General features: G+C 46.0%; 1 protein-coding gene across 1 annotated transcript; it reads right to left on the reverse strand.

Annotated features, from left to right (window-relative positions):
* Positions 1 to 6,163: 6,163 nt before the first annotated feature.
* Positions 6,164 to 12,813, reverse strand: BSX (brain specific homeobox). Its single transcript, XM_044439671.1, has 3 exons — positions 12,543 to 12,813; positions 8,204 to 8,400; positions 6,164 to 6,439 (listed from the first exon to the last, which is right to left on the reverse strand). The coding sequence occupies exons 1-3, from the start codon at positions 12,811 to 12,813 to the stop codon at positions 6,164 to 6,166; spliced, it is 744 nt and encodes a 247-aa protein (XP_044295606.1).
* Between the last annotated feature and the right edge of the window lie 13,646 nt (positions 12,814 to 26,459).

Raw genomic sequence — 26,459 nt, forward strand, 5'->3', positions numbered from 1 at the left:
ATTTATATCCTGCCTTTTTCCTACAAAGGGCTCAAGGCAGCTTACATCAATCTCTTCCTCCATCTTATCCCCCCAACAACCCTGTGAGGTAGGTTGGGCTGAGAGTCTGTGACTGGCCCAAAGTCACCCAGTGGGCTCCATGGCTGAGCGGGGACTAGAACCCAGGTCGTCTGAGTCCCAGTCCCACGCTCTTAACCACCACACCACACTGGCTTTCTTTTAAGCAGCACTGTGCCTTTTTTAAAGTGGTGACTTTGACGATAAAGGAAGGGTTTTTTTTAACATTGTCATGTACAAGATCATTTCTAATCTATTAGGATGTATTTCCCAGAATAGCTTAAGAAAAGGAAATAATGGCCAGGGTGATGTCTACATCCTCTCCATGGCTAAAAATAATTGAAGGATCAAAGAAAAGGGTTGCATTCTCTTCTTAATTTTTGTAGTTATCTTCATCAACAAGAGCTATGAAGATGCAGAGAGGGCTTGCAATATTTACCGTAATCCATTACTTTCTTGTACAGGGTTGCTTCAAAACGTCATGAGTCCATGAGAAGCAACCCTGCTCCAGCTTGAGGGAGATGCACAGGGCAAGCCTAAGCATATCTCCCCAGCGGAAAGTCCCATGGAGTTCACTGGGGCTTACCCATTTAATGGTAAAATTATGCAAGCTGATAGGGTGACTAGAGAATGATCAGGGCAGGGCAAGAAATGCATACCAAGAGGAAGGTGTTAATGTGAATACGACAACAAAGTGGAGAGGTGTACAGTTCTTTTTTTACCTAAGTTGCAAGGCTCTTAGAGGGCTTAGATTTTTTTTTTAAACTGGGTTATAAATGAACAAAGCCTTCCTCAACCTGATGTGCCCCAGATGTGTTGAACTCCACCTCCCATCACACCCAACCAGCATGCTTGCTGCAGCTGCTGTGAGAGTTGCCCTCTGAGACATCTGGAGGGCGCTGAGACAGTGAAGGAGGGTTAGACTGTGGGTCAGGAGTTGGGCACCCAATAGGCCTGTTTTTGACCTCGCTTCCACTCGTACCATGTTACGATTGCATTTACGCCCTCCACAAAATCACCGTTTCCTTCCCTAGCCTATCACTGGAGGCAGGGGGAGAGAGGGGGGGACTGTAGACATGCAAGTTAGCTTGTTTTTCAGGAAAACAGGTTCACTTGCTCTTTAACACTTCCAGACTGTTAGGTTTTCCTTGTGGAGTGCCCAGGCACACAGGGGCCCTTCTTGTTAGCCAAAATGCACCATCTGTGACTCGTCCAAAGCTATCCAGTCAGCTTCATGGCAGAGTGACAGCTAGAAGCTAGGCCTCCTGCCTCGATTATTTGAGAAGTCCAACACTCCATCTGCATCAAAATCATACATTTCAAACAAGATTCATGTGAAGCCGCATCTTACCATCTGAAGATGGGCAGGTGAACCAGCTCTATGTGTAAACAACAGTGCTTCCCAGGTTTTCTGCATTTTGGGAATACCTTCACTACTTCTGCTCAGGAATGACAAATCCGTTGTCACAAACAGCAATGATTTGAAGGCTTAAATGAGGGATTGTGGAGGGTCATGATGTCAACAGTTCTAGCAAATCTTCAGAGCACAAGGTCAGGTTCTGCTGCAAACAGGCAGAATTGCTTCCCCCTGAGCCTGTTGCCAGAGAGAAAAGCAAACATCTGAACACAACACAGTGGGTTTAGTTCTCCAGTGGTTCCATTGCTCCAGTGGTGCCCATTTGTATGCAACCAAGAGTCTAATGCAGAAGACACTGTTCTGCAATGCGCAGCTGGCCTTACAAGAAAGGCTGCACCATTGTTGATAATTTCTTTGAGTGACTCACAATAAGCTTCCAAGGAACCTCAAGTTTGGAGGATAAGATGAATAGGAGGAGACCCTTGTACATTGTCTCAGGTTCCTTACCAGAGGAGGAAAGGCAAGAGATCAATGCCATATAGAAGTGTTGGAGATGATGGTGATGGAGATGATATTCCTGGACCGTTTTATAGAAAGTTGTAAAACAAAATGTAAAGTCTTAATGCCTATAATCCCTCATTACTGGCCATGCAGTCTTGGATTTAAGAGAGTTATAGTCCCAAACATCTGAAGAATAGGTTCCTTACCTGCCCTCTTGCTCTCAACTGAGAGTAAGTTCCATTGAATTTAGTGGAGCTTATTTTTAAGTAGACATGTATAAGGTTCCCAGCAAATTGGTTAATCATATGAATCTTAGGTGGCCAGCTGATTAACTTATAGATTAAATTTGCATATGCATAAGTAAAAACAATGGCTCCAAACCAAGGGATGTGTTTCTTTTGCTTTGGGGTTATTATTGTTGTGTCATAGAAGGCATTCTCTTTGAAGAGGCGCTCTCACCTGTTTGAAACAAATAGCAGGAAATGCCTTTTCTAAGCCAGTATTTTCCACCCTCACTTTTATTTTTCTATTGTCATCTATTCTTTTAGAGAACATGTTTCAGATCTGCTGGCCAGTCAACTGGAATACCTCTTTAGCTAATTTAATCAGTCCAGCTAAGAAAATAATTAGTTAAACATTGTAGTCTATTAATCAAGTTATTGTTAGTGAAAAAGGAAGGAAGATTTAAGGCATGATGCTGTGTGCTCAGACAGGAGAAAGTCCTACATACATGCTGGAAAAGTAGAACTTTTTTCTTTCTGAACAATGTTGACTTTGGAATGTTGGCAGTTGTAGGATTTATTTCGGAGTCCTCCCTGAGGATTGGCTTTGTCACAAGACCATCTTATAGCTGTCAAAGTAACCAAGATGCTTCCACTGCTGATATCAAGATTATTGCTGTCTTTGGAGTTGCCTAAGTGTAGTTAAAAGAACCAGACTGAATCATCAAGCTTACTTTCCAGGGATGGCCAACAGCAGGGACAGGTTTGCAACCTAAGAAACATCACTCCACTGTTTATTTATGTACATATTTATAATAATAGGGAGGAGGAGGAGGAAATCTCCCACCTGAAAATTAAATACATAGCTTAATCCTATACCTGCATGGGCAGATGTGACACCCCATGGCCTTATTTCAGACCCAAAAGAGTGTGCACTTGCATCAGATTTCTGCCTTGAAGCAGGAGTTCTAAACTGGCCTTTCTATCTTGCTATAATGTTACCTAGCCTAACTTTTAGTGTGAGAGAGAACCACAGGACCAGCCAATGCCATGCCCACCCCCCAGCCCACAAGTCAAGGAGCAAGATATCCAAGGCTGGCCAAGATATTTTGACACTTGAGGCAGAAAATCCCACAAGTACCTCTGGTATTAAAAATGCAATAATTTTCAATGAAAAACCACAGTGAAGACATTTCCATTCATTGTCCCTTCTAACTTTAGAATGGAGGGAGAACACAAGCAGCCATGTACATATAAAAATATCCGTTTCAATCTTATGCACATGTCCTTTGGGAGTAAGTTTCAGCCAACTCAGGAGTATTTCCTTCAGAATAAGTATGCACTGGATGGCGTTTGATACTGCAGGAAAAATGGAGAAGACCAAGCAACCAGTCTGTGCCATTTTAAAACATTATTATAGCCCCATTAAAATATTCTGAACTCACTAAACATAATTTAAAAACTTCACAGAGTGCTTCAGCTATTGGAGGGGATAGAAAAACTAAATAAATAAAAATAAAAATAATGGAAACTGGAGAAAGAACTGCATAGATGGTAATAATCTATCCTTCACATCCATAAATAGTGAGCGGATCACTATTGAAAGATCCAGATACCAAAAGTCCCAAAGAAAGCAAGTTGATGGTCAGAAAAAGAGGCTGCCATTCCTTTCTGCAGCAATTCGCAGGCTGATGCTACCCAGCTCCCAGTGCAATGCCCCACAATTTTTATCTGTTCCGTGGGAGACTTAGGCAATAGTATAGAAGCTACTTTGGAAGAATGATGATATCACCTGTTTTTTCTCCCTTTTGAAACCCTCCCATCACTACAGTCTTTTCAAGGTTCATTTGGGTTATGCCAAAGTAAACTCAGTGGAATATAATACCAGAAAATGAACTGAAAATGCAGACACAGTCTGAAAATGATGGCAGAAATGCTGGAAAGCAGAGTTCTCATGGTTATACATGTCCAATCTGGCCAATTCCAAGTTGATCAATGGTGAAGAAATTGCAAAATGTGTGTGATCTGCTCTATTTGTAACCAGCCTGCTAAACAGCGACTTCGATGCTGTTCAACTGTCCAGTTGGGGTGGAGGAGTTATAATAGGGGCAGGAAAATAGTGATACCATGTTCTCAATGCATGTGAGAGGTTAAGCAGGCTATTTTTTAAAAAATAATAATGAGACAGGACTGGACAGGACGGGAGATGATTCAGGTGGGAGACACACGAGCCCTTAGAAAAGAAAAGCAATCCTGTGCCACACTGAAAACAAAGTCTGCAATGCTATGCAGACTTGCTGGAGGGCACATTCCATTGGATACGATAGGACGTGCTTCCCATAAATGGCAGTCATAAGATTGTACACTTTGGCACACACTTAGCTGAGAAGCAAGTCCCATTAAATCCAGAGATCTGTCAGTGAAACAAGGGAGGGATTGTGCATTGAAGACACTGGCTGGCTAAGCTTTTCTGGAAGCTTGTCCCCAGTGTATTTGAGGGACTTACTCCTGGGTAAGGGTAAGCAGGATGGCAGTTTTACAGTGTGTTCCCCTGCACATTTGCACAGAAGCAAGGACCATTTAGTTCAATGGGGTTTGCTCTCAAGAAACAGCATGTGGATGACAGATTCTGCCATGAGTTCCCCTGCTAGTTTTGTTTCAAAGAACTAAGGGCTAGTCTTTCAGTTTTTGTAGTAGCTTCCTCCGTGTGAGAGCTCTAAACTCTCTTATTTTGTCTTCTTGGGGGATGCGGGCAAGAACTGGATGTAATTTATTATTTCAGATCACCAGTTCTCATGGACACTTTTGTATGGGTTCCCCACTAACACCTTTGAAGAATACAGCAAACCTTTCTTCTTACCTTCTTTCCAGACTGACTTTATTGACTCCTTGTTAATTTTTTCTCTTAAATTGTTAATATTTGTTACTAACAAGTGTTAGCGATATGCCAACAGAATTTGAAAAGAAAATACACAGAACTATCATTGTTGTAGAACAATCCTTTATGAGACCAAGTTGCTAGTTTGTCTAGAGAAAGAATGTTCAGAATGAGTCTTTATAGAGCTCCATGGAAAATAAAAAGCTTGGGCACAATCTCTCCACAGTTACACATTTTCCAAAGTACATTTCTCCCAGCAAGAGAGAATTCATGAGCTGAAAGTAACAGGGCTCCAAAGTACATGTAGCTTTGCCTGGATCGTGGCCCTTCATGATCGACCATCTTATTGACACCTCAACCTTATGCATGCTTACTTGGGGAATAAACCTCACCGAACTCAGTGAGATTTACTTGTGAGAAAACATGCACTGAATTTACTGCATGTGGAAAAATATAGAATGCTAGGGAAAATATAATGTGTGGAAATGACATGGTGTTTTCAGGCGCATTATTAAATGATCTTCCCATCAACAGTCAATCATATTTGGTTGAGAGCGCCTCTTGCATGATATTCTGAGAGCATTAAAAGAAACACGATTTAGGCTTCCACTTTTCATTTTAAACAGTATGGTTATGTCTGTGTTTGCCATACAGAATTGTAGGGGATGGAAGGGGGGAAATGGACAGTTTAAACCCACTAAGAAGACCAGATGCAAGTCATTTTCAAACTTACAATTCTCCTGCAGGGAAGAGGTGGTCTCAAATCCCCGCTTCGTATCCTTTGGATGGGCCCAATCTGCCATCCATCTAGAATCTCAGCCTCCTGCCCATTTTCCACCGCACTCACAAGCACCTTGGCCTTTTATTGGCAGCCACACACACTGCCCATGGTTTACCCTAAGATGGAGGTGAGTGGATGGGTAGCCATCCTCCGATCTGCCTGGGAGCTGGGCCAATTTAGACCATGAGGGCTTGGGGACATGGGGGTCAGCTCCGTCCAGCATCTGTCCTCCTGAGGTGGACCAGAGTCTTTTGTAGTGCACCCCCCTGCACTCCCTCCCCACCCATGATCCAACCCCAACCTGCCCTGGATGAGTTCTGAAGCTTCAGAGTCCTTCCTGGGCAGGGAAGCAGTCCCTCCCAAGCACCCTAGATGAGGTGCTGGGGCCCACACAACTCTGCCCCTTCAATGATGTCTACCTCATCTTCAGTCTCCTCTAATAGGAAAGCTGGTGGGTGGCCACCTTTACATGACTCGGTGGAGGTGGAAGCACCACCACTTGTTTTGTTGTCCGAGGGTACCAGCTCAGGCTCACTCCTCGCTTGCTCCGTACGGTCATCTGTGCCGGGGGCTTTGGGGTCATCCTGGCTCTTCCTCAGCTGCTTCTTGTGCTTCATCCGCCGGTTCTGGAACCATGTCTTCACCTGAAAGGACAAGCAAGGAGAAGTTGGGCTCTGGCACTCATTGGGAGGGAGGGATGCACTCTGGGATCGGAACTCCCATCCAAATTCCAGCCCCCCTCTGCTGCTTGGAGTGGCAGCAGAGAGTGAGGGAGGCAGAGAGGCAGGATGAGAAAACCCAGTTGGAAGGCACAATGCCCAAATAAATGGCAAAAAAGCACTCTAAAAGCAGGAATTGTACCTGGCTCAGATTAATTTCCTGGGGAGAGAAGAGCCCTCGTGGAGGAACTGAATTTACAAGCTGGCCGCCTCCCTGTGTGCCCATGGGTTGTCTAAGATTTGCCATGTAGGAGTCTGGTTTTCTTGGGCTCATCCCTGTGAGAAGCAGGGGAAGGATCCTCTCCTTCCACAGGGGTCTCTCATTCAGCACAGCCCCTTCTAAAGGGCACTCTGGAACTTTTCATCATCAAACCAGACAAAGAGCAAGGAGGTCTCTTGCCACTGCACTGTACAAATGGGGAGCTAAGACTGAGAGACCAGGGCTTACTCAGAGTTGTGCAATGTTAGCCTGTCTCTTCTTCAACTGCAGATGGACAGAAGGAGGTGGGTTAGGGAGGAGGTCTGGTGGCAATTCTTCAGTTGCAAGAGGAAATCCCTGCCCATGATCAGAAGCACCCTCACCTTTACCAAAGACTTCTGATTCCCCAAATCTGGGGGATCTTTGCTCAGACATCAGTGCAATGGGACTTCACTTTCAGGTAATTATGCATAAAAGCATACATTGCACTGGTAATGGAGGAAAAGCATAAGCCTGCAACTGTAATTTGCAAGCTTAATCCATGACAACTGCTTGGAAACAAATGCTGCCTGCTCCTCGCACCCCCCCCCTTTTTCTAGAGTCGTCTGCCTCCGCTGTCCCTCATATTTTAGAGTTGCAAATCTAAATAAGGTCCTTGCAAAGAAGGCTGGTGAGTGAGAGGAGTGGAGAATGAGAATTGAAGGAGCTCTCCGTGGTTCTGAACTGCGCTTGGCTGCCTTCTGGTTACTTGTGCGCCGGATACCAAACTTTGCTCGTCCTCCCTTATCTAACTTCCTGTCTCTGAAGTCATCAGAGGGCACTGCCTGGTCATCTCTTGTGGGTCTGTGGCCTTCCCGGAGCCCCTGCTCGAGAAGAGCCTTCAATGCAGTGTCTCTTGTGTTGTGGAAGTCCCTGCCTCCTGAGGTCAGGCTGGCTAAAACACTGCTCTGTCTGACCCCTGCTGAAAGACATCGTTGCTCTGGGAAGCCTTCCTTGCCGACCATCCATGGCTTTAGCGTGGCCCTGTGCATTGCTTGTATTCTTTTATCTGTTTTGTCGTTTTATAGCTCACCCCTCTGGAATCTGTCTAGGTAGGGAGAGGAATCCAAATGTTGCAACATCACATACATGCATTCTACTCATGTTCTATATACACGGATAATTTAATTTAATATTGTTACTTGATTGTGCAGTTCCGCAGACCTCCTTGACGTAATTCTATCACCTGGGTGTGAGCCAGCAAGGCAGCCTTGACATCTTCGAGGGTGGCCTTTCCCAACCTGGTGCCCCTCAAATGTGTGGGGCTTCCAACTCCCAGGATGCTGGGAATTGGAGCCTGATGCACCTGGAAAGCATCAGTTCAAGAACGGACCCTGTGCTCCCAAGAGGGACTGCCGTTTCCCTCTATCTTGCTTGCAAGGGAGCGGGTGAGGAGCCTCACAGTCCCGCTTCTTTCCTGCCCTTCACCCCTTGCCAGCTTTGCCGCTTACCTGGGTCTCAGAGAGACTGAGTGCTGTAGCCAGCTCGACGCGCTCCGGCGTGGAAAGGTAGCGCTGGATCTCGAAGCGCTTCTCCAGGCCCGAGAGCTGCGAGTCGGAGAAGACGGTGCGGGCCTTGCGTCGGCGGCAGTGCTTGCCCGGCAACTCGACGTGAGGGTGGGGCTGGAAGAGCGCGGGTACCGGCACCCCTGTGGCGTATGGGGGGAGAGACCAGCCCTGAGCAGAGCCATGGTGCGGGTCGTGGGGCACCAGAGGCCCCACCTGGCCACCCCCGCTCTGCAAAGAGACTGCGCCTCTGCAGGAGATGCACCAGCCCAGGCAGGGAATTCTGCAGCTCCTTCCCAGCAGGGGCCTCGAGAGCGCACGGAGCCCGGCAGAGCTGGACTGGGGGTTTGTTTCAGCCCTCCTGGCTCCTGGCCGAAGGGAGGTTTCTTCCCCCGCGCCTTCCCCGTCTGCGCGCGGCCTTCCTGAAGGTGGAAAACGAGTACAGAGGGGGGTCTCCCTGCCCTCCCAGCCCCCTCCAGGTTGGCGCCCTCCAGACAGGACCGACGCAACTCTATCCGGCATGCCCGATCCATGTCCAGAGTGGTTGAGCGTTGTCGGGCAACAGCCCTCGAGGGCCCCGGGGTTGCTGAAGGCGGCCGCTGCCTCCCAGCTGCAAGAGAAGCCCTTCTTCGCTTCGATCCCCTGGAAGCAGAACGCACGGGCCACGTGCTCCAGAAATATGGAGCTGCAACCCGGACGGTGCGACGGTAGTTTTGCACACGCATCCACCAACTTCGTCAACCTCCAAATCTCCTTTTGCGGGAAGAACCGTCTCCCACCTCCAAACTGAGTCCCTCTTTTGCTCCGGAGAGGACCAATTTCCTTCCTTCTTTGATGCCTGGACCCTCGTGAAGACCCGGCCTCTCCTGCCCCTTTCTCACAATTCCGCTCTCACCGGCAGGTGCAGAAAATCCTTCCCCGGCCACAGCCAGGATTAGTGCTATCTCTGCTTTTCTAACCGATGGCGCAATGGAATCCCCCACTGCGGGTGGAAGAACACTTCGGAAAGAGGGTGGAAGCGCAGAGCAAGAAGGTGCGTAAAGAGTGCCGAGTGCCGCTCCAGGAGATGCGACCAGGAGCTGGGGGACGCCTGGCCTGGGGACAGTCTGCGGTGCCTAGCGCGACACCCGGTTCTCACCCGCTCCACCCAGGCCGGAACTGAGGTGCTGGACGGCCAAGCCACCACGGTCCTCTTCCTTTCCCGAGTAGGGAAAAAGCCCCCGAGTAGAGAAGTGCCGGCTTCAGAGCCCAAGCAGGGATCCAGGATGTGATACGTTTTAACTTCCCCACCCATGTTTCGGGCTACCTGCTCCATCATCACTGACCATCAACGGTGCTGGCTGGGGTTGATGGGAGCTGCAGTCCAAAACGCTCATAGGTGGGGAAAGCCACTGTGCCCACTTACCTGGCTTGAGGACAAGGCGACTGCCTCCCCAGCAGACTAGCCTAGAGTCCCCTGAAAGTTAACTCTTTGGGTCCAGTGGAGGGATTTCGCCTCCACCCGTAACTGGGTTCTACTCTTGCCCCGAACAACCATCACCCACGTGGTGGTGGCTGTGATCGGGCATCACCTACATTAAAATCCGTGTAAAAATCCTCTAAGGTGAACGGATGCACCTGAACGCAGGTGTGATGCGAGGCAGCGGGAGCAGGGACATGTCACGCGCCCAGGCGCCTGGCTCTGGCGGCTGGAGTGGCTTTGAACCCGGATCCGCTGGCTCTCCGTTAGGTCAGTTTAGGGAGCGTTCCGGCCAAACCGCTTGATGGACCCGTAAAGGACTCGATCCTGGCAGGCTCCCGTGAGGACCGGAGGAGCCCCTGGTTTGCTCCCTGCTTCCATGTCTAAACAGACGCGGCAGGGAAAGGGCTTGGGGAAATTGCGCGGCGCTTCCAAAAGATGCTCTTTCTTGGAATCGAGGAGTGCTGATTCCCTTTCCCTTTCTTGCCAGGCAGAAATTCAGTCGGGGAAGTTTTCCAGGAAGCTCAAAGCCGCTGGGAAGGGGGACGTCTCCGGCTAAATTTCTGCCTTGCCGGGTAAGAAAGGACACCCGCACCTTCGAATCGGGGAAGTGCCTGCGGCCGTCGAAGGCGCCGCGCGTCCGGGCTTCCTCGGAGAGAGAAGGCGCCTGGGAGACCGCCTCGCGGATCCCAGGAAAGGAAGGGCGCCTGGAGCCGCGTTCAAGGAGGAAGGGCCCGGCCGATCAGCCGTTGCGGGCGACGTGTCGCTCTCTGGCCCTTTGCTCCCGGACCGATGCCTTGCAACCGCGTCCCTGCAAAACCCACCCCGTCTCTCGCGAGGGAGCGAGGCGAGCCCTTTTCCGGGTGCTCATTCTGCACCACAACCGGCTTAGGCTTAGGGTCGCTGAACCCCGAGGAGGATTTTTATTAAGACCGCCTGGATCCACCAGAATGGCTCCCTGTGCGGTCTTATAAGTCTATTCATTGTTTCCAACAGAAGTTACTCCTAGGTAAAATCTGGTTACAGTCGGGTGGCATTTCAGCCTTTTAACCCGGCGCGTCATTTTCGACTTCTTTATGCCACATCACTTGAGTATCGCAGAGGGCAACGCTTTGTCTATTTGCTTGGAAGCAAGTCCCATTGTCTTCAATGGGGTTTGCTGCCAGGTCAGCGCATATAGCCTCGCGAGCCTTGAACGGTATTAAATTGCAGAAACGGGGGTCGCTGCCTTCTGCTTTCGGAAGCAGACAAGGGAAAAGTCCGAGCACGTCGGTCCCCTGCTTTTTTCCCCCAGATGGTGGTTGATTTTGTATTTCTGAGAAGTTATCCGTTTTGAGCAACTTTTAAAATGGTTTGCTTTTGTTTGCTTGTTCTGTGACACCACCGTCCGTTTTTGGAAAAAGGTTGGCTACAAATATGTTTGGTGGAGGCAGAAGCATATTTAAATTCCTTAAGGGATGCATCTTGGGCGCTTTCTAATTTTGAGAAGAGTTTCCACTCTTTGTCATGTGGAGCCCGTCCCTGTGTTTATTTTCTAAGTGTTCGCTATGAACCGCTGGCAGGTGATCCGTTTTCCAGCTCAGAAGTCATGCCTACTCAGAAGTAAGTCCCGCTGAGCTCAACAGAATCATGCATAGAACTGAAGTCTTAAGCTGACATGTTACACACACTAACCGGAGAGTAAGCGCCACTGAACTCAGGACGATTTCTTTCCACCTATATGTGCCTAGGATCGGGTTGTTAAAAATCTGCTCCTTTTTAAAATTCGCTTTTATCGCATAGCAGACTTACTAAATCTATCTATCTATATTGACAGAGAATGAATAAAATCAGGGGGGTTTTTTAAAGAAAAGGGAAATTAATATTTTTGAAGCAGTGTTTTTATTTTTATTTCCTCTTTTTTCTCAAAACCAAATATAACAATGAATAAAAGAGATAATTTATTCAGTTCCTTTTCTAAAGTAATGAACGTCCCCCAGGCAACAGATTCTAAACCTTAACTTTCACTAACTGTAGAAAGAATTGTTTCAAAGGGGAAAATCCAATATTTTATCGGGTATATAAGGAGGGGCAGAAGGGGTTAAATCATTTCCATCAGACTCTTCAAAATATCGTCTTTTTCTTCCAGCTTGCCAAGTTCAGAGAACCCCTTTATAGCTTAGGGCCTGATACTACATTTGGTATAATTTGCCTACTAACAATTTACAAGTTCGGTTCCAACGGGGACACACTGAAGAGTCCAACATCTTGATTTGCTTTATGCTCAAGGGAAGCCATGCTCCTCTTGGAAGTTCACCGCTTTACAAAGCACCCCAAAAGTGTTCTGCCCACCCTGGTTTCTAAGCACGGAAGCCAAAATGTCTCTTAAGCCACCTACTCGTACTTCATGCTGTAGTCCCTCTCTTTTAAAAGGCAACAGAAGGAAGCGAGATCCTGTTGGTTTAATAGTAGGAGTAGTAGTAACAACAACAACAACAACAACAACAACAACAATTCTGTTCTGAGATATGGTATTTTGCTCCACGTCCCTGCAGAAGAAAGTTTGGCTGTCCCATTGATGGGATCCAGACAGGCGAATGGATTTCAAAAAGTGGCTGCAGAGGGAAATCTCTGAGGCTGATATGGGGCATTATTTGCCCTTTCTTCCCTGACAAGTCTGGCAGGGCCCAGATCCAACAAGCGGAATTCCAACGAGCGCCGGAATGCACCGTGCCTCTGGTGTACTCTTTGGGAGCATGGGTACCAATGCAAACGCATGCATGCATGCACACTTCCTCTACCTGCCTTGGCCGAGTGAGCCCGGAGAGATGGAGAAGAGGCGCTTACCTGAGGTGGTCAGGAAATAAGGGTGGTGGTGGTGGTCCGGCTTGTGAAGCGGGTGATGCGGATGAGGCGCCAGGATGGTCGGGGCAGGCATCAGGGGGTAGCCATAGTCCAGCAGAGGAACCCGGGAGGCCAGGGGGCTGTGGAAGTGCTCAGGGGCCACTTCCCGGAGGGGTTTGGGCTTGTGGAGCAGAATGTCTTCGATGAAGAAGGAAGTTGGCCTCTGCGAAGGGACTGAGTGGGTCACTGCGTGAGAGGTGAAGTTCAGGTTCATCTCTGCTGCTTGTGGCACAGACCTGGGCTTGGAGGAGCTCCCTGGCACCTTTCTCCCCTCTCTCTGTTTCCCTCTGTCTCTTTTTGTTTCTGCTGAAACCAATCCCCAGATGATTCCTTGTCGCCTCCTTCCTCCCTTCTCGGTCTGGAGAAGCCACGAGACAAGAGCAAGGTGGATCTGCAAGGGCTTTCGCGATTAGGATGGGTGGGTGGATGTGCGTTTTTCAGGGCCTCTCCAAAAGGTGATCTCCAGCGAGCCAATCGCGAACTAGCAGGGCGGAGGGAAAACTGACTGTGCCCAGTTTCACCTACCACCTGAATGGCGGCCGGGCGCGGGGTGGGGGCCCCCCCCGCGGGGGTGTCGCTGGCCATGGTGCTGAAAGAGAGGGGACTCGGCTGCTTGTAGAACAGAGGCTTGGAGGGAGGTGGGGCTTCGCCCTATGGGGCTGAATAATGATAACAAGGCTATTTCGTGGATTCTTCTCTTTCTACATGGACAGTGCATCCATGTAGAATAAGACTGTGATGTACTTGAGGACCACATGCACTAGAAACAGATGCACGCTATTCCCGTACATGATAATATGCACACGTTTTCTCTGAGATTCCTTCCCATGTCAAATTCAGCACAAGTTCTCATGCTGATGGTGCAACCCAGTTGATTAGAGTTAGGACTTCGGGGTTGGTGTGGATTGGCATGGCAGAGCGTCAAGCAGAACGTTAGGGAGAATCACCCATTCTCGGTTTCTGTTCCTCTGGCTGCAAGGAACTGTTGGGGACACCAAGGTGGACGGGCTGAAGTGGGATCAGCAATTGCAACTGAAAGCACCCCTGCCTACAGGCCATGTTGGAAACAGTCAGCTTGTTGCAGGAGGCGGGTGGTCTTTTTTATAGCTGAAGGATATTTTGATATTGTTTTTCATTGCATCTGGTTTTGTTGAACATTTGTACATTTAATATGGTTTCATTAATTTGATTTTTAATGGTATAAGTTCCTTATTGACCTTCTTTCAAAAGAAGAAGAAAAAGAAGAGGAAGAGAGAAAGAAAGAGAGAAAGAAGTAATGATTCGTAGGCATTAACTTTTCTCCAGCCAACTAACAGCTTAATTCTGGGCAAGAGCATTTTCACATTTAGCAGGACTTGCATCCTACTGAGCAAGGCTGGCATAACAGTGATAGCCAGAAATGGCAACAATACAAACTTTGTTCGACCCAGTTAAAATCACTTATTTCTATGGCCCAAGGCAGTCATACTATGCATGATTATTTGAGGGTAGTTTTCCTGAACTCAGCGGGACTTATTTCTGGCTTACACTGAAGTCCTACACTGCAAACTTCTTTCAACTTGATTCATTTTGCGGAAGCTCTCAGGAACTGCTTTCCTGTGTTGGGTGGGTCAAAAGAGTGGGGTAACATATAACACCCCCCATAATATTTAATACTCATGCTATCAGTAATACAGCCTTAGGAGAGATATTTCAACCTTTACAAATTGAGAAAATAGTGCACACAAGCTGGGAAATTCACAGGATGGTTGGTGACACTCTGGAGAACCTCAGTGAATTAGAGGGATTCCAAAATGTTGCATCTGGTGACTGAGGTTCTGCATTTCAGAGATCCACACAAACCTGGGAGTAAACTCCATTGAAAACACTTCTGAGTAGACCCACACTGTTAACACACACAGGTTGGGTTCAGACAGCATGAGGATCCACACTGGTTAAGTGTGGGTTGCAATCACACCACAGTCATTGTGTGGTTGTGAACCAAGATGCACTAACCAAACATGTTTTAGTTGGGTTGTGAAATGTGTGTGTGTGTGTGAAGGGAGGGACTTTGCTAACCATCCTTGGTTTTTTAGTGTGGCTGGATTCAGAGGACATAACCCACATTTCAACACACACAACCCATATTCAAGTCTTGTTGTGTTGTCCAAACCCAGTCATAGAATCAGGGGTAACGTTCTGTTGGTTTCAGTGGGACAAGCAGGTATGCTTAGCCCAGTAACCACATGTCTACATCATACCAGGTCCACCGATGCACCACATCATGCCTGTACATCTCAGCCAGCAGCCCAGCTCCACTGGTGGAATATTTTGCTGGTCTTCTGGAAGTTCTGCCAGGATCTTTTGTGTGGACTGTGGGCCTGAAGCTTCACCAGTGAAAAAGGTCTTGTGGCATTGGCTCTTCCCTCAAGCAGGGAATTTAGGGTTAGAATTGTGCTGCCAATTTCCAAGCCAAACTAATAAGAATTCCAAGTCCGTAAGTGTTGTATGTATTTCATGACAAATGTTAATGGGAAGCCCAAAGGAAATGGAATATGTTTCAAGGAATGAGACTGAGTGGGTAATATGCCTGATGGCCAAAGGCCTGTTTCTTCATGTACATAAGCAAATCATAAGCTCACATTGGAGAGTGAATGTAGATGTTATCTTTCTTAAAGCAGATTCCCAGAGAGAGAGAGAATGAGAGAGAGGGGGGTGGGGGAGTGGAATGGATTGGAAATTGCATCAAGCATCAAGAAAGATGACCAAGGCACAATGGAGCCCATGGGTTCCAAGTTGTCTATTCTTGTATTAGATGCACTGAAAACACGAGCAACGTAAATCCCATTGATTGCAATGGACCTGCTCCAAGCATGACTGGGTGCAAGCCTGTACAGGTTTACTCAGAAGTAAGCACATTGTAAGCACTGGCGCTTACTCCCAGGTAAGATAGGATTGTGCATCTAAATCCAGTCCATTAGCTGGTTGGGATTTTATTCCAGCTCATTTGCCTTTTAATGCTATATTTCACCCCTTATTCTCTATTTTCGCTTCCTTTTCCTCATCCTCTTTCCTTCTGTCTCTCCCAGCTTGTTTGTAGAGGGTTTTTTTTTTCTTTTTTTAACTCCCTCCTAATCTGTAACATTCATTTCCCCAGAGTCAATTTGCTAAAATTAGGGTGATACACCACATCATAGCTGAGATAATTTCAGCTCGCATCTCAGAAAATTGCTCTAATTATTGATGTTAAATTCAGGGAAATTAAAAGAAGGTACTTCTCCTTCATCTCCTGATTTTAAGCTCTAATTTGTCAAAATCGAGTTGTCATCACAATTCCAGTCAGGGGCTGCTAATAGTCAAAATGTTTTAATAGAGCCAGAATTCTTGCAACCCATGCTATTAGATAATTAGGTAGAATGTTAGAAAGACAAGTGGTAATCCTTGGGCGCATGGACAGCAGCTCTCTCTAATCCTGCAGGTAGAACAAATTAATTACTGGAATCAATTAGGCTGAAAAGTACAGTTCTCCAGGAAGTGTAAACCATGCCATCCATATGTATGAGCTGGTAAATGGTAAATAAATGGCAAAACCCTGAAAATAATAGGAACAGCAATCATGATAGTTTAATGAATCCGCAACTCGGAGAACATGAGTTAATGTTACTCTAACTCCCTCATGTTTGTGTGGAGGATAATGAAAAGGGCCTCGGTACATCTCAGTGTTCCAGAGATCACTTCATCTCTCTGCCTTATTGGATCATTAATGCACCTCGCTGTAACGTAAACATGGCTGCAAACAAAGCAAAAGCAGGAGCTCGTTCAGAAGTCCCTCTCCCCAGTCCAGTGAGTGAGCAGGCTGGCATTCAGTGTAGGCGCCAGGCCTTGGAGGGCCCTAGGACCAGACCACCTCAATGGCCCCCCTCCCTCCCTCCCTCAGCGAGTGCCCCTTTGGCCACCATTGCCATGGGATGCTCCGGGTCCTTCTGCTCTTTCTCATCATGGCAGAGAGTTGGCAAGAAAGAGCACCTCCTGCTCCTCATTCCCACCACCACAAGGGGCAGGGGAACAAAGGGGCTGCAGTGCCGAAGGAGGAGAAACAAGGCCGTGGGGTTCTTGCCGGTGGCAGCTATGCAGTACATCATTTGCTTGCTTCAAGATGTGGCAAGCAGCTCTGGTGCATTTGGAGATCCTCCAGCAGTCATTCCACTGAGACCGTTCCCTGAGGTCCTGTAATTTGTCGTGACCTTCTTTTGTTCATTTGTATCTTTCCCCACCTTGCAGGGCTGGAGGTACAAATACATCCAGTTCTCACGCCACGTCACAGCTGCTTCTGAAACCAAAAGAAGTTTGGTTTCAAATCTGGTTTGTTCACTGAGAACATGAGCAAAAAGAAGTTCAAGAAAAGCCCTGTGTTCCCAGCCATGTGCTATGCACACAGTTATGTGAGTCCTTGGACCCTTGCTTCCAAGTTTAAGACATGGCAGGTGGGACTAATGGGTTTAATGTGCAGAAGAGAGGAGGAACCCAAGTCCTTGGGTGCATCCAAAGAAATCTTTGGTTTCCAGAGTAGTTTTACTTGTACGGTACTGTATTATGCATTGGACAATAGCTAATTCATTATTGGTACCAGTGACATTGTATGGCTGAGGTTCAGCTCTGCTCCACCATATACGGACCTGCAATTATTTACATTGTAAGCCTCTAGATGTCCACTTGAGAATCTGTCCCACTGAATTAAATCGGGCTTACTCCCAGGCAAGTGGGAGAAGAATTGCAGCCTAAGGTGTTCCTTGCAGTTGTGAGAGAGAACAATTTTATAGACTTCCCAGCACCTTCCAGCATGTCCCAGTCAGCTATGCTGGTGGGGCATGACATGTTGGTTGTTGTAGGATATTTTTCCTGTCTAAATACGAATGGGATTGAACCCTTAAACATGAAATATGGGTTGACATGCAAAACAAGTAAGTAGATTTCATTATAGCTATATGAGATCACAAATGATTAAGAAGTATTCGCTACCCACCCATGCACAAATGTATAGAAAAAGTTGTTCTGTTTTGGGGTGAGAGACAGCTGTACACACAGACACCAAAGCACAGACAGAAGCTCTTTGAGGTCATCTTGAACTCTTGCCCTGCCTGGAAAAGTAACTCCTGCATTACCTTAGGATTTGGGCCAGGTGCTTTAGAAAGCCAACGGGCTAACAAGTTTTCTCTTAGGAGCAAATGGGGAAAGCAAACGAATTAATAGTGATGAAACAGGCTTACAACCCAACTTATTAATGAAGCCAGCCTCTGAAGGGAGGGAAAGCTGGAGTGCTAAGCAGCTTGCCTCACCATTTCATCTAATGTAATTACTTCTTAGGGCGGGATGGAGCTTCTCTTTGGCCATCAGTGATATTTCTTTTTCAAAGAAGATTCGAAGATTAAAGAAATGGGGCTTCAGAAAATCCTAAGGGTTGGGGAGGGGGGAGCAGGCCAGCCGGGGGAGAGAAAGAGAGAGACATTAGGACTAAGGTTAAAAGGAACAAGGCAGAGTGCTCAAAGATCAAACTTGAGTCCAAACAGGAGGGAAGTGAAGGGTTTCTTTTAATCCAGGCCTGTCTGTTATGGTTGGAGAGCTGAGAAAGGAAGACACTGGGTAAGGAGGAAGGGGCTTGTATCATATGCCTGTTGGTGCTCATGGACCATTTACTGGACTATCAGTCTATCCACACCATTGCATGGGTTAGTTCCAGGTTTTGCCAGAACTAGGGTAGACCTTGAAATCAGTGGGACTCAAGTTAATATCACTAACTGAAATCCTACTGATTCCACTAAGACTATGGTGACTGTGCCTACATCTGGAGCCAACTCCATATTGGTTGTAGAATCCAACTGTGGTAAAGGTAGGAATTTCTGTAGGTTTTTAAGGGTGTTTTCATGGAAACAAATGTTTGCCCTTGTAGAGGAATCACCTGACCACACTTGTGATGAGACACCCATTGTTCAGCCTGAGAGGATGCTGGGAGATGCTGAATTGGGAAGCTCAGATGTTTCCTTGGAATCTGTTCCTCAATTAGGTTCCTTCTTCATTTGCTCACACCCTAATTATCCATGGGCAACCATGGTATGCACATGGGCATTATCCATACCCTGGAGACCCATGTAATAATTAAAGCTAACCCCATCTGTGCACTGCGATCCTTGTTAATCCCCCCTTCTCTTATAGATCCATTGTATTGTTGCCATAGCCCATTAAGCTGGTTAATTTCCATCCATTCAGGTCGTCTTGCAATCATTCTGCACTTTGATTCAGTTGAGTCTGTTTTTGTTTGCCCCGTTTGCCACTGGGTAAGGTGCAAAATCAGCTCTTTGTCTGCAGCCTTTATAGTGGAGTGACATGCCTGTTCCTCCAGCTTTACTGATCTGCCATTGTTAGGCTCATGCCCTGCGTCTTGTGTTGGGATGTGCTATGTGCTTGTTCAGTGGAGACAAAGAAATGGGCCATCTAGCCCAGCACAATGGACTAAACCAGCAGGCACCTGCTGCACTGATGTTTGAACATCCAGAGAAGGACGGCCTGCGACCACCACAACGTTCTGCTCCAGAGTTTGAATGGAACTCCTTCAGGAGTGGGTAGAAAGGAAGATGGGGCTCCAAATCCTGTTCCAAGTGCAACTGGGGGCAGGAACAAGACAGCAGAGGGTTCTGGGTGGCGCTGAGAGCTTGAGCCAGTGCCTCTTCTGGGGCAGCTTCACTACATGTCTGCAGGTGCTTCCTAGACAGAAAATCCCCATGTGCCATGAAGCTGGGGCTCTGTCCAAAATACTGGCTGCTCAGAAGTAAGAGCGGAAGTTCATGTCTTGGCCATGTGGCATGGTGGTGCTGCAGAAGCCAAGGCCAAGTCAGCCAGCTGGGATGGTCCTGTGGACCAAATCAGAGCCTGTGGAGAACTTGCTTATGCTCTGTATTCAGAGCTATAGGAATTTTGGGCTAATGCCTCCCTGCAGGCTGCAAAGGAGAGACCATGGTATGTGGTCCCTCTGTCCCTCTACTGCAGCCTGTCAGGACGCATCTGGGCTGTCTCCTCCGTTCCTGGGAACAAAGCTGCTTCAGTAAGGTCAAGGGCTTCATTCTCCCCACAGGGCATGCCTTAACTCCAGGATGGCTGTGGAAGGTCATCAAACCCGTTACCTCTGGTGATTTTCTTAACAAGCTGAAAGCTGTGAGGCTCTCAAGAAACTGGTCTGGCTTTTGAACACTGCAAAAGTTCAGCACACTACCTGTTGAATCCCAGCAGCCTCCTCACATTTCTTCCGGTAGAGACTGAATAATACAATGATTGTGGTGGGAAGGCTCACCCAAGCAGAAAGACCAAAACTTAGTACAGGTCAGGAAAAAGGCCTGATGTCAAGATGCAAAATCCAGAAAATCTAATTTCCCGCCTTTATAGGAAATGTGTTGCCAGGTATGTGAAGAAGAATCCCAAATGACACATAACTATCCTTGATCAGATATTCATCTTCAGCCTACTAACCTTACCCCACCAGCTTAATTTTAAAGATAATGTATTTATTGATTTTATTAATTGGATCAATTGATTTAATTTCTATACCACCCAACAGCCAAGGATAACCATCTGTTTATGTTCTGTGATATCTCAGTAAACAGCTTGTTCAAATTTAGCTTAATCATTTGCAATGCATCACTGGGAATGAGTTTTCCCAAACAAGTAATAGACTCTGAACACTGCTGAAATGCCCATTGGCTAATATACCGTGAGAAGTGGTATTTCCAACTGGTATCGTGTCCGACTTCAACCAGTTAATTGAATAACCACACCATTTACTAAAAGCATCGACCAACTTCACTGCAGTGGGAATGGCCCCGTCATTGTGAAATAAGCAGTAATGAGCCATCCGTATAAAGAACAATGTTGAATTCTAAACAATTGCGGATAAAGCTGTGAATACCAGTATTCTGTGTAATAGCACACACTAGGCGCTCTAGATATCAATGGGACAGCAGGGCTCCCTGCTTACTGCCTCTCCCAAATGGAAAAAAACCCTGAAAAGAACCCATCGGTCATAACTCTGGCTCCCAGGCTTAACAAAAATGTCTAATTCATATTACAAATTCAACAGGAAAACTGAAATTTATCAGTGCTGCAAAAATAAATTTTCAGTGAATTTTCTCAAAGGTCTTTTCCCCCAGAGAAACAATGGCAACCTGCTGTGTTTTCCTGCAGCTCAGTGTAATTAATTTGACAAGCACTCTAAAGCTATCACACACACACACGCTTTAGTGTTTAATAAGTCCCACTTGATTGGTGTTGTAACAACATGTTGCAATCTATTGGCCAAAATTTAATTCAATATTTTAATATCAAAATTAATGGTAGAAAAAATATGATTCTTGCTGGATTTGGGACTGCTAAAATATAGGGATCATGTAACAATCAAGAGCAAATATAAGAACACAAACCAAGTCCCTTTGCACCTAAGAAAGTAGGAAAGATTTTGTACCTTTCAGTTCGAAACCTGCCTGGACCAGGCAATTCCCCAGTATTCATATTTGTAATTGCTTTCACTTCTCTTGTACAGAAGGTTGGGCAGGGATATCCTGCCATTGTGTGGATTCTATAGATTGAAGATTAATTGGGGAAAATGTATCCACATCCTGCTTCAGTAATTTACTTTTCCCACTGTATGAATACAAATAAAACCTTTAAAACTGTAAACTTAATTCAGCAGAAGGGCTACATATCATCAGCTTAATTGTGGAAATTACATTTTACTGCTTCTGCTGTTTAAGACACTGTGCCTAAATATTAGTGGGATGTGCCCCTTAATGTCCCAAGAAATCTGTTGTAAACAGGTTGAAGCACACATAACTCAGTATTATCATGTATCTTAGTTCTTCACACACCTGCAACTAATACCTATTAGATTGGGCCATGCCAGGCCTACTGAATCAAAAAGGATAAAAGCACAGAGGAGCAGTTGATGCAATTTTGTAATCCAGAATTTTGTACGTTTACTTTATGGGGTTTTTATAAAATGATGTATTTCATCAATGATGCATACAACAATTGAATTATGTTGTTATAAATACATTTGGAACCCTGTGGCTCTCCACTTGTTTGTATTTTTATGGGTACACCCAAAGGTACCCAAGGAGTGAATGTGATGATGTTCATCTCTGCACATTCATTATTAGATGCATTCTGTGCTGAACATGGTAGCAAACCAGGTTAACTGCCATGAAATGTATGAAAAAGCCTTTGGTTTCACCCTTAGTGCCAACCCCAATATTCTGTTCCTGCCTCCTTTCCAATTGTGTTTCCTGCTCACAGTACTTTGAGTATAACAAAATGTCAAATATTGTCCACAAACAAGGAGATGTAAAAAATCAATGCACTCAATATCTCAAGATGCTTTTTTAAATGAGAGGAAGAAATTGAATTATCCTCATTTCTCCATATGATGGAAAAAATGAAAGTACAGGAAGAGTTCAAGTGGAATGACCAAGTTCACTGCCAGCTAAGCAAGTACTCACCATACCATACAAGTTTCTGGTGTGTTTGAATCTAGGAAGGATATTCTCTTTCTGCCAAAGGGAGGTCTGGATGCTTTAACACAAATATCAGTCTCCCTGTATACAAGTGAAAGAATATTTTCTTTTCATTTCATTTGTGTGCTGCACCATAGCCCATAGCTCTCTCTGAGCAGCTTGCAATAGAGCAAGACAATACATATTCAATACAAACACAAGAATATAATCAAGCAAATACAATATTAACTATAATTAATACAGGATCAAACAAAACTTTGGTACAATGATATACTACATAATGTAATACATAATATCAACAGTAATAAAGTATAGCTATAATGCCCCCTGCACACAAAACTTGAATCCCATTCCCCTTACCTCTACGTAATTTGGATTTAGGAGGCAGGCCTTCCAGATAGGTTTGTAATGGTCTAGCATCTCTTAAAACGAACAGACGAACAACCCAGGAGGGATCTTTTCACAGGCAGGGGGACTCTGCTCAGCAAGGACACAGGCACACTGTTGAGCCCTTGAGCAGCAGAGTCCCCCACAAAGACCAGTAGGTGTAAAGCATGCAATGATGGTAGGGAGGGGGAAGAGAATACGGGGTGCCTAAAGGGGCCCCCGGAAGACCATTATATCCAGGGTTAAAAGGATGGGGCTGCAACGTTTGCCCCACCCCCTCACACATGTGCCACATGGCAAATCTATTTTGCAGTGCAGGAAACTCTCCTGCGAGATGTGGTGAGATGGTAGCGCAGGGGGATGGGGGTGCTGGTGTTCAGGGTGGTGTGACAGAAATCCTCTCTGGTGTGCCCCGTCCCTGAGGACCCTCCTTGCCTTTGTTCTCTTTTTTGTGGGGTGGGGGGTTGAAATGCATTAAACTCTTTTGCAATCTCTCTGTCCATACATCAGAATAAACGGGTGCATTTAACCAATTTTTTCTCTACTGTGTGAGAGATGTTCTTTTATGGACAAACTATTAAAGCTCCCTTTACTTTCTGCCTTTGCCATCTAGGCTGCACCAAGATAACAAAAAGAAGAAGTAAGCTTTATTTTGAGGATCAAAGGGAAAGATGGGTTCCATTAGCTGGGTTTGTCCATGCCACGGCCTTCAGGAGCAAGGGTGCTCTGGCCCCCCTCCCAGGTATTTTAGAAAGATCTGAGTAATGCACATTTACACAAACAACATTTGTGTGTGTGTGTTAGATTGTTTCTTGACTGTTTCAGCTTGCTCCATATCTGGGCACTCAGTTTTAAGCACTCCAGAAGTGGATGGCAGGTCTTGGGGTGGAAAGGCAGGTTTGCACTCTGCATCAGGCAAATGGATCTTCAAATGCTGCTTTTAAACTGGAGATTATCGTATTTTTTGCTCTATAAGACGCGCCTGACCGTAAGACGCACCTAGTTTTTAGAGGAGGAAAACAAGAAAAAAATATTCTGGATCAAATGGGCACATAATCACGGGCATATTCCCCATCACTTCCCCATGGGCTGCACATCTGACAGACTTACTGCGCACACATATTCGCTCTATAAGACGCACAGACATTTCCCCTTACTTTTGAGGGGGGGAAAAGTGCGTCTCATAGAGCAAAAAATACGGTACATTTGGCAAATGCCATTTTGTACATTTCCAAAGAGGGGGCACTCAAACGAAGAAGCACCTTGCATGGCATTTAAAAAGAGCTTCTGATCTTAGCCAATATCACTTCAGAATATTTCAGAGGTTGAATTGATATTCTGTCTTATTGTCTCGACAAGTGATATCATCAGTGCATTCCATTCTGCCCCTCCATACACCGTTTTAGGAGAGTTGGAGAAACTTACTTTTCTTGATGTCACAGGGATGCAACCAACATGCTGTAGGAAACCCGCAGTGGAATATTCTGCTATTTCTTTTTCCATGGCTCAAGCAGGAAGCTCAGGACTTGGAGTGGTGTGTCTGAATGAGGGGGTTCTGAATGAGAGGATGCTGAATCCACCCTCCATGCTGTTTTTCGGATCTGAGTGCAACCCCACAAGGGTATTTGTTGAGGTCAGGGACAGGGAGAGCTCATGAAATGGCAAAACAGGGGCGTTCTAATGATCGGGGAAGCAGACTCAACTGCCAGCCCCCCGAGGCTGCTTAGTTCCCTCTGCGATTACCCACAATCCTCACTGTAGCTGCAGATGGTGCGAATTTTCCCAGCAGCCTTAAATTGTTACGAGCAACCCCTGGGGTAATACAAGATGGGTTGGGAGGCTTTCAGCTTCTTTTGTCGATTAAGATCAAGTGAGGAGGTCCTTTTCAAGGATCCGTCTCCCAGAGAGGAGAGCAGAGTGATGGCTAGAGGAAGGACCTTGTTGGTGCTTGCACCCCACCTCTGGAACAGGCTCCCCGGAGAGGAGCACCTGCTGCCATAACTGCTGTCATTTATGTTCCAGGTGAAGACATATCCCTTCTCCTGCAATTTTAATAGCTTATTTTAGAGGTAACTTGATTTTAAGTATCCCTATTTATTTATGTATTTACTTACTTACTTACTTACTTACTTACTTATTAAAACATTTCTTTGCTGCCCCATTCACCCAAGCCTCGGGACGGCTCACAACATTAAGTTAAAATACAAACATTAAGTTAAAACATTAACTTAACATAACATTAAGTTAAAATGTTTGTAAAATACAAACATTAAGTTAAAATACAAAAAATAACAATATAAAATAAGTCGCCCTGGCCAGATAAAATCAAATAATATTAACAATTAAAATGACGCTTAAATAAAAAGGTCTTCACCTGGTGCCAAAAAACAAATAACGACGGCGCCAGGCGGACCTCTCTGGGGAGTGCATTCCATAGATTAGGCGCCACCGCAGAGAAAGCCCTCCTCCGAGTACCCACCCTCCTAATTTCTTTCACGGAGGGTTCCCGGAGAAGGGCCTCTCCCGCAGATCTCAAGGGGCTGGCGGGCATATATGGATGTAAGTGCTCCTTCAGGTAACCAGGACCCAAGCCGTTTAGGGCTTTATAGGTCATCACCAACACCTTGAATTGGGCCCGGACTTCAATGGGAAGCCAGTGAAGCTGACGGAGGACTGGAGTCATGTGAACATAATGCCCAGTCCCCGTCAGCAGCCTGGCAGCTCTATTTTGAACCAATTGAAGTATCCAGACCATCTTCATGGGTAGCCCCACGTAGAGCGCATTACAGAAGTCAAGGCGGGAAGTCACCAGCGCGTGTGTCACTGTCGCCAGGCAGTCGTACTCCAGGTAGGGGCACAGCTGATGAATCAGCCGAAACTGAAGGAAAGCGCTCCTCGCCACTGCTGTCACCTGAGCTTTCAGTGAAAGCTCCGGGTCAAGGAGTACTCCCAGGCTGTGGACCTTGTCCCTAAGAGGGAGTGCAACCCCATTCAGGATTTATGGTTTAAAGTTGAATTCAGTTTAAATGGTTTTATTCCTAATTTTAATGTAATATTTTAGTTTTGATGCATTATGCTTTTACATTTTGAATATGTTGTTAATATGTTTTGCAAATGTTTTCACACTATTGATTTTTGAATTCTCTGCTGTTTCAATTGTTGTAAGCTGCACAGAGAGACCCAGTATGGGCTATTGGAGCAGCATGCAAATTGAAATAATAAATAAATAGACTTCCATATTATTTCAGTAACAAAGGAGCAATTTGGAATATGAATGTTGCTATTGAAACCTAGGTTCACATCCACACTTGGTTGTTGGAAATTATTGGATAGTCCTGGACAATTATTCCTTTCTCAGCCTACCTTCCAAGAGTTGTTTTGAGGATAAAACATGACTTGACTGGATTTTCCTGAACTATTTACATTCCACCTTTCTTCCAAGATGGAGGGAGGTTTACATGGACGAACAGAGTGGTCCCAATTGGTGGAAATAGCAGCTGCAGACCCTTTTAAGGGGAAGACAGCATAACACGCAGTGGAAAGGGTCTGTTAAACATGGAATTCTGGACCTTGTGTAATCGTATCATGGGATACCCTCCCTGAGCTGTTCATCCAATTTCAGCCATCCTATCAATTCTTCTTTGCCTTCATCCAGGCATTCCAGCAAGGCGTGAAGGGGCGCAAGTGAGAAATGGTGTCATGGCTGTTTATTTGTTCTATTCTATAGTTATGGAGCTTGTGTTCCCACTGTTGTTTTCCCCCTGGTTTCTACTCCAGAATTGCAATTTTATATTGATTTTTTAAAACACTGTATACTGTCAGGGCTTTTTTCTTCTGAGGGGCAGCTTAACTAGTCTAAACAAATACATTTAAATATGTGTTTGTTTGTTTGATTGTTTGCTGTTCATCTGTCAAATGGACTTGTGCCAATTATTCAGTT

This window comes from Varanus komodoensis, unplaced genomic scaffold, assembly GCF_004798865.1.
Source record: "Varanus komodoensis strain SLA01 unplaced genomic scaffold, ASM479886v1 scaffold35, whole genome shotgun sequence".
NCBI classification, from domain to species: domain Eukaryota; kingdom Metazoa; phylum Chordata; class Lepidosauria; order Squamata; family Varanidae; genus Varanus; species Varanus komodoensis.

Coding starts and splice junctions, on each gene's coding strand:
- BSX (XM_044439671.1), bottom strand. CDS start 12,813: ATGAACCTGAACTTCACCTCTCACGCAGTGACCCACTCAGTCCCTTCG. Junction 8,401..12,542: donor TTATTTCCTGACCACCTCAG/GTAAGCGCCTCT, acceptor CATACGCCACAG/GGGTGCCGGTACCCGCGCTC. Junction 6,440..8,203: donor TCAGTCTCTCTGAGACCCAG/GTAAGCGGCAAA, acceptor TTGTCCTTTCAG/GTGAAGACATGGTTCCAGAA.